The sequence below is a fragment of the Sinocyclocheilus grahami genome, unplaced genomic scaffold (assembly GCF_001515645.1).
Source record: "Sinocyclocheilus grahami isolate Dianchi unplaced genomic scaffold, SAMN03320097.WGS_v1.1 scaffold735.1, whole genome shotgun sequence".
Lineage (NCBI taxonomy): Eukaryota > Metazoa > Chordata > Actinopteri > Cypriniformes > Cyprinidae > Sinocyclocheilus > Sinocyclocheilus grahami.
This window is the reverse complement of record NW_015505914.1, coordinates 97,155-105,996: the sequence shown is the minus strand read 5'-3', so window position 1 is coordinate 105,996 and position 8,842 is coordinate 97,155. Positions and strand designations below refer to the sequence as shown.

The window sequence follows — 8,842 nt, the reverse complement described above, 5'->3', positions numbered from 1 at the left end:
CACACACACATGTATTTTGAAACTTCTAAAAACTGAAGTTCTGATTAAGTTGCTGGCAGATGACACAACTGATTAGCTATGTCAGGAAGTAACAAGGCCTTCATAAGAAATGCAGACAAGAGTTTTTATCAGATCTTTCTCTCTCTCTCTCACTCACTGCGAGTCAAGGTCTTTTGCCCTCATCTAGACTCCACCTCTAACAAGATGCTCCAGGCATTCACAGCAGCTGGAGCTATTTATATCCGCAGAATCAGATCCCCTAGCAGAGCAGCGGTTTGACTTGGCACTTGTGCTTCCAATCTATGACATTGATAATATGAATGTCCTGCTCAGGGCAGGTCGATACAGCAAAGGTAGACCTCTAAGCAGATGGCTTGAATGAAAGCTTTTCCTCATTTAAACTTGAGAAAAGTGGAAAGAAAAACAAGACGGACATACTGGACGTGAATGAAAACAGTGCTGCATGCTGGGCTGCTCTGTGAAGCCATCGGCCGATGGTCACATGTGCTTTTTAATAGGCAGAGAGAGCAGGGGTGAGCAATGCCCATTCAAATGTGAATGGCACTGAGGTAGGACACTGCAGGCTCCTGGATGACTAAGAGTGTGTGTGTGTGTGTGTGTACACACTGGCCAACACGTTCATGACAACCTTTCTACAATGACACAAGACAGACAGTGAGACACTAAAATAACAAAACGATCTTGTAAATCTCTCTGGCTGTCTTCAAAGGATCTCACAAGATACGATATGACCATATAGCATCATATGCGTATTATATATGGAGTCAGAGCCGCCTCCATCAAATTTTTTGCCGCCTCTAGCTGTCGACAAACTCAGACAGGCAGTCACGTGCAAGTGTCACTGAACAGCGTCCAATTGGGCTTTTAGTCCAAAAGTGTGCATATTTGGAAAAATCCTTATATCTTTACACATTCATTTCACATTTCTTTAGACAGAATCATAATTTCTATTCATTTTCCACTGAATTACGCGATCTGATGAGCATTAGTGGCTTCCAGCACTGTCTCAGTTTGTTTTCTCTTCCGCGATGGTTGTTCTGACTCAGATGAAGCTCATTTGCTGCTCATATGTCACTCATATTGCGCGTTCATAACCCGCCCCGTCTCTTCTGATGACGAGCTTCCATTACACTTCCGCGTTGTGTTCTTTACACAGCACTGTAACCCACACTGTAAAAAATGACCGTGAATTTAATGGTAAAAGACTGTAAAAATGCTACAGTAAAATCCTGTTAAATGTTTAACGGTAAATTCCCCTACTATATACGGTGAAAAACTGTATTGGACATTACATGTAATTTTACGGTAGTATACCGTTTTTGGAAGTGAAAAAGACTGTATAATTTACAGTGAATAAATTAAATTTATTCCAGAATTCCGTGTGTTACATTTCAAATTTGATGTTTTTTTGTTAAAATAACGGTTTCTTCTTAGTTTTTTCTTATCAGTTTTGTATATTAGGGTTATATGTTACACCTAATGTTAAATTAATATTTATTGCATTATTTCAGTTTCATGTGTGTTATCATGATGGTGTTAAGTGTTTGTGTGGATGACATTGTGTGCCTTCTATATACACGTTATTATTTAAAAGCTGCTTGTGATGGGCTTTGGTTCATCATGTGACTTTCTCATCACCGCCTGCATTTGTTGGTTATCAGTGTATTACAAAGGTACAAAACAGATTTCAGTACTTTATTAGGTTGGTATATTAACATTATTTCAGTTAATGAAATTACAGTATTTAACTGTAAATTTAAGTTAAAACCGTAAAACCTAAAATTTTGCTACCGTATTTTTTATGGTAAAATTCCGGCAACCACAGCTGCCATTTTTTTACCGTACATTTTACAGAATTTTTTTTACTGTGCAGAGAAAAGTTTCTACACACGAAACATGAAGCTAATAAAAAAACTATCATGATAGTATATAGTTTGCATGTGATTTTCATAAGATTTGGGGTATTTTCATAACAATAAAGAACATTTACATGAGAAATGCTAAGCGATTAGCTAAATATAAAAGGTTAGAAATAACTTATTTCAAAAATCCACATTAGATCACAATCGGAAGTTATTACAAACACACTGGAGGTTTGAAGTGAGATTTGAGTAAAATCGTAGTATTAATTTTATAAATAGTCTTATGTAGCTTGATGCTAATGTTAGCTCTAATGCACCTGCTGTGATAAAATTTCATGATGCATTCTATCAAAAGAATTAATGTAAAGTTATTCAAAGTAAAGTTCATGTAAAATATTTTCTTTTCTAGAAAGACACTTTATAGTAAATGGATAAATGTATATTGGAACAAAGCGATGTGGACTAGGAGACTATAAGGAGTGGATCAATATTTTCAATTTCATGCAGTGTTTAACGACCTAATATGTTTATGTTCACTTAGACTGGAAAAGGGCCCCTTTTAGCTGTTATGTTGTATTTAATTTAATGTTCAACAGGTTTGTTTTTGTAAAATGTAACTTGATAATTATCATTTTCTTCAATCATCTAATTATTAGAACACCTAAAATATGTTGCGTGTACAGTGTTTGTTTCCACCAGTTAAAGGATGAGTACATGTGTGCACATGATCAGGATGGTACCACCTCGGCCTCATTTTGAGCCAGGAAAAACACTATTTTAGTATTATCCATATGCTAGTACAGTATTCATTAACTTTTTGAAGTAGCTTTTATTTGTCTATTTTCAGTATTGATTTTAATTATAATAGTTCTTTCATTTTAAAGTTTAAGTCATTTTGTTATCTGCTTTTGTCATTTTTTTATTACTGTTTTAATATTTAGTATCATTTATTTAATATTACAGTATTTCTTAATGTTTTGAAGCTTTTATTTTTATATTTTCAGTATTCATTTTCATTTAAATTTTTTCATTATAAAGTGTTAGTAATTTTGATGTCTGCTTTTGTCATTTTTATTAGCGTTTGTTTTAATATCTATATACTATTATAGCATTTCTCATTTCTTTATTTTCTTTTCATTTTTAGGTTTTTGTAATTTTGTTATGTGCTTTTGTCATTTTTATATTAGTATTTGTTTTTATAATATTGATATTTAATTTTAATTCATTTTTTATTTAAGTTTTAGTCATTTTAGTACTTCAACTTTAACTTGTTTAACTCCGTAACTTACCAAAGAAAATATTTCTACCTTTTAAAATACGAAAATTAGTTTTAGTATTAGTTAACAATAACAACACAGGTTACTGTAAATTCATTAAAATAGTTTAGATGCTAAAAAAAAGCATGTGGTTATGCCTATTGGATAATCCAGTTAAATAAATACTCACAAATACGTACAAATAAAATACTTACAAATTTTAAAAAAGTTATTATTTCTGATTATTTTCATCTAAGAACATTAAATTATTCATAATAAAAAAAAGTTACATTTAAATAAAAACAAAAAAACAGTTAGCTTTGGCTCTTAGTTCTGATTGGTTGAGCCACGTTCGGAGCCGTTGTAAAACAGCCAATAAACGTGCACATGTGACTTCATCAGTTCAATTCCATATTAATGCGGCAAGTTACGATGTTCCACAGCAACCCTAAACAACTAAACTGCGCTTCGTGGTGCCAAACACCTTTTAATAAGTTCCTCGTCTTGACTTGTTCGGGACACGTCCCGCTCTGCATTTTGCATTAATCCATGTTTCTTTACCGCTCTCCCATGTAAAGAATGTAACGCAGTCCTAGACGCATCTACCGCGGTATAAACGGTAAAGCAGGATCTCTACCAGCCGACACATCCGTCGTCACACCGCCCAGCCCTACTTTCCATCCTCACCAGACAGATTGTCCAGGACAGAGACCCTGCGCCACAAACACAGCCAAGCGGAACACTTCACACACACACACACACAATACAGTGAAGGACTGACAATAAAGTGCATTGAAAAGCTCTCATCACTCACCAGAGAGCGTTCAAGGATGCAGCGTGCGTGTACACACACACACCCCCACACCAGAGTGTTAGCGTATCTCAGCACCACGCAATAAAGCCAGTCTTTACACACCCGTCCGCCCACTCAACCTCCCTCATTCAGAACAGCCCATACAGAAGCAGCGCTTACCCATCAGCCCCTCAAGCCCAGAGCAGGGAGACGGCAGACAGCGAGCCGGAGGGGTTACGACTCTCGGGAAACACGCGCAGCGACTCCCACGAGTGGCGTTCTCTGCCTCTAACAGCGCTGATAGAGTTCACATTGAAAATGCTTTTTGGTAAAAAAAACAACAACTTTAAATTAATAAAAAAAAAATACAAAATGACTTCCACATCAGAGGTCATGGACTGTCCTAAGCATTGTGTACATTATCACTTAAGTAGGCCGAATTTAGTATTTTATTGCAAAACTATCAAAAATGTACATGGTGTTCACAATAAAAACCCTTTTTGCAGTGATTTTTCAACTGTTTGAACAGAAAGAAAATTTCCCTAATTAGTGGATTTTTCTTAAATAAAGTTCTAGTTTAGTTCTTCAATAGGGATTCAGCATTTAAAGACAAAATGTGTGTGTGTATGCACCGCTCCAGACTGCAACTAAAACGGTTGCATTTGCGACCAAAAATATAAATTTGCGAGTGAAGTTTTTGCTGAGGTCGCCATTGGCGACTAAATATATTTACATGTTATAGGCTAACTTAAAAAATTAGCATGTAATGCCTTTTTTCCTGATTGTTTTGCGATCACATCTTTTGTTATGTTCACGTATTAAACCGAGACGATGCGCAACAAAGTTTTAGTGGAAAAAAGAGTTTCAAACAGTCCTCATCTCTGACGCACACCTGCTAAACGCAGCTCAGTTGTGCAGCGCGAGAGAGATCGAGATGGAGACGTGTGAAGTGAAAGTGCAGAAAAGCAGCGTCTATTTCGTGCACAACTTGAACAAACTACAACAGGTAAAGCTGTCAGCTGTGTGGATATTGGCAATATCGTTAACAATTCTCGTTTATGGCTTCTTCTTATCAAGATCTTAGTCTATGCTGTGTTCCGTTAATGCGTGAACTTCATATTAAGCGCACTTGTCGTCCAGTAATCGCAAAAAGCTTTGTGCTTTGTTACTTTTTAATAAACAAAGTACCAGCTTTAAAATTATTCCAAATTCATAATGAAATTCAAACAATAAATACGTTTTTGGTGCTCTTTAATGCGGCAGGTGCGATCGCTTTAGCGCCTCAGTTCAAGCGGCAAGTGAACCCATTTAATCTTTCTCTTTACTACTATAGTAGGATGAACATGAATTAACATCAAAAGGTAGGCTATTTTATAAGAGATTGTTGAGAAAGAAATGTAAATGTCAATTTTTTTATAATCTGAAGAACCTTCTTTTGCCACAAAGAACCTTTTGTGAAACGTAAAGGTTCTTCAGATGTTAAAGGTTCTTAATGAAATCATTTACACTCTGTGGCCAAGTGATGCTTATGGTCCATGATATTGGTACAGATTCTGTGTAATGAACAATTCTTTGTGACGGTATATTTCAAGTTGGAAAAGACATTTAGTTCCCAGGTCATCTACAAGATGGATTAAAATGCTGATGAAGTCAAGAAAAGAGGAGATCTGTGGCACCTAAAAAAATAATATGGCGCCTAAGTTCTTTTTTTTTTTTTATAGGCGCCAATGGCTCCTTACTTGTTTTTTTTGTCTGGAGCCCTGGTATGTATGTATGTATGTATGTGTATATATATATATATATATATATATATATACACACACACACATATATACACGCATACATGTATACATATACATACATATATATATATACACGCATACATGTATACATATACATACATATATACATATATATATATATATATATATATATACACACAACAACAAAAAAGTGACCTCATGGTAGGTCTGTCCTGAGCAGTTTATACTTCGTTGCTAAAATAATTTCTCTTTGGAGAAAACAAGTGTGGTTTTTACTTTACCGATTCTACTGCTGCGCTACAGTAAAGATCGTACTGTTGAAAATCTCAAAACATCTGAAAGAAAGTCTTAGTGATGACAAGAGGTGTTGACAAGTTTCATTTTTAGGTGAACTATCCCATTCAGTAAAAAAAAAGTTACTTTTAATTTTTTTTAAGATTTAGAATATGTACATAGAATACATAGAAATTCACAACAATTCTGTTCTAACAGTAAGAAAACCATTCTCATTGGTGGGAAAAAAAAATAGGTCTGTTTATACGTTATTGCTATTAAAAAAAGAAAGAAAAAGAACGCAAAAAAAAAAAACTTTAAATGAGTGTGATTTTTACTTTCAAAATTCTACTGTTGTACTCTACAGAACATCTGAAAGTAAGTCATAGGGGTCTGAAATGACATGAGCTGAAAAGTTTCACTGTTGAGTAAAGCATCCCTTTAAAAAATTATTTATCAGACTAGGAATGGGGGAAAAAAACAGTGAACACGCATCTCATCTGACTACTTATTTAATATTCCCATTCCCAGCAGGCTTTATCCAGAGCTCATTTACAGTTCCTCTTGAGTCTTTCATTTTATTGATCGATTGACTCATCGGACAGGAATATCTTGATGATCATGAGCTCAAACGCTGCATACGGCCATCGATCTTCTCCAGCAAATTGTTCAGGGAAATCCCATAACTCTTAAAACATTAAGCTATTTATTTCGCAATCGCTATAACCACGACAAAAACAAACACAAGAGGAGCGCTCATATAATAGCGTAATGATATATTTGGCATGAGTAGCCCAAGCCCCAGCCTAGTTCGTTTGTCACCTAATTAATCTGGAAGACTTAGGTCGCCGTTTTTGGGAAGAAAAAACACCACGCATGATTAGCTCTTGCGTCTTTGAATAATTGAAGGTAATAAGAAAGCTGGAGAGCGAGGTGCTTCAGAAAAATCACAAATGAGAGCATTAGAGGCGTGATGGATGGAGCGTCGACTTGATTTTGAGCGGCAGACTCCATCACGTGACACCACGCACGCCCCGTCCATGAACATGCCATCTCTTTTGGAAGATTGTGTGTTTCTAAAGGGTTGGAAAGAAGTGTAGAGGAGCTCCATCGTCACGGGACAGCCTGCCTGACAGGTCACGTTGGTAAAGCCTGGTGCTTAAAGCAGAAAATCAATGGTACATTTACTTGGGCTCAATGTTAATCAATACGCAGTGTGTACAGATATGGGCATAGAAAGACCAAGAGACAGCGAGAGAAACATAGCACTGAAATATTTATCCTACAGATCCCTTTCATACAGCGACGCCAAGCAAACAATACCACACGGCCAACACCCAAACGAAGTGCTGTTGGATCCTTTACAAAGAGCCTGGAGCATTAAAACTCAAAATAGGGAGAGAACACAATCCCAACTCACATAAACAAACTCGCACTCAGATAAATCTTTTCTACATCACAAAACATGTAATGTAATCAACATTCCCTCTTCTTCAGATTAGTCAGAGCACTTCAGCACAAGGGACAGTGTAGTAGAAATTAAGGATTGGCAGTATAGCACGTCACACTATTTGTGAAAGCGAAACTACTTTGTTTGGTCTTCCAAAAGAGGACGATATCCGCTTTGTCATGCCTGGAGCTGATCCGTGCTGGTCGCTGAGGAAATGCATCAACTTTGCGCTGTGGATCGCCGGATCAGCTTTCACAGTGGACGAAGCGGAGTCCAGACTGGGGTCATCACATGTGGTTGCCGCAAGCCCGCCCGCCACGCCGTTCTCAAGCCGGCCTCCGCTCACTCTAGCCCGCCGTGTGTGACACTGTGTTTCGTTGTGAAAGCGAAACTAGGCCTTCCAAAAGAGGACACGACTAGAAATCAGTGGTTAAGTTGTATTTACAACACTGTCCCAGAACAGTTCAACCCAAATATTCAGATGTGTGCAGCACATTTTATGGAGGACCGTTTCCTGATCCTGGGAGAGTAGACTACAATGCCGGCTGTTCTGACTCAAAGACTGTAAGTACGTTTTCATATTTAAAGAATTTGCCACTGATGATTCAAACCCGAGTTTTGAGCAGTGTAGAGTAGCGCTTGCAGTTTGTCATTTCTCCGATCACAAATGCAGACATGGTTTTATGTTTACGCGGCGCGATGCAATGCAACGCATAAAAAGACAGCATAAGTCATTATAATCAGTAATTATGTCCCCACTGGATGCAACAAATGCCTCGTTTATAATGGGTTTTAATGTTTTTATCTCGTCGCTCCGGGACAAGGCATCACAGTACACCAAATACACAAAATAATGTTCTTTTTAGCAACATCATATGACCCTTTTAAGAACTGATTCATTTTAGTGAATTATAACATGTAGTATGACCAGTGTATGCAGTGAATGAATGAACGAACTAGCTATTTTAAGTAAATGAAAAATATTTATGAATCAGACTGATTAATCTAGCTCACTTACTGAATGGCAAGTTATTTGTTGCTTGTTACGCATATATACACAGCTAGGACCAAATACTGAATTATATTTATGCCACTTCTATAGTAAAATTATGAAAAAGGCTAGAACACTACAGCAACATGCTAATAAACTTAGTAACAGCAAAGCAACTACCTGGTAACAACCCACAACACCCTGGTGAGTTTAGCAGAAAGCACTCAGAACTCACTTTTTCTTCAGGAAATCTAGTTGGACCTGAATGATCAGAACATGAGAGGCCATGACACAAACATCCCCACTACAAACAGATTTTTAGAGATAAAAGACACAGCCGTGGACAAAAATAGCCCGTCTGGAAAGCTCAGGTGGGAACGAGTGATAGTCAAGAGTTCTAGCTGTGATGTCAGCGAGCTACTTTGACCAACAA

The 8,842-nt window shown here is 36.9% G+C and overlaps 1 protein-coding gene across 1 annotated transcript in view; it reads right to left on the bottom strand.

Moving 5' to 3' along the window:
- Positions 1 to 4,227, bottom strand: part of LOC107560613 (histone deacetylase 4-like) — a 138,392-nt gene extending 134,165 nt beyond the window's left edge. The window contains exon 1 of the mRNA XM_016244843.1: positions 4,113 to 4,227. Coding sequence (XP_016100329.1) covers positions 4,113 to 4,116 — 4 coding nt within the window. The 5' untranslated portion in view covers positions 4,117 to 4,227. The remainder of the gene's footprint in view (positions 1 to 4,112) is intronic.
- Between the last annotated feature and the right edge of the window lie 4,615 nt (positions 4,228 to 8,842).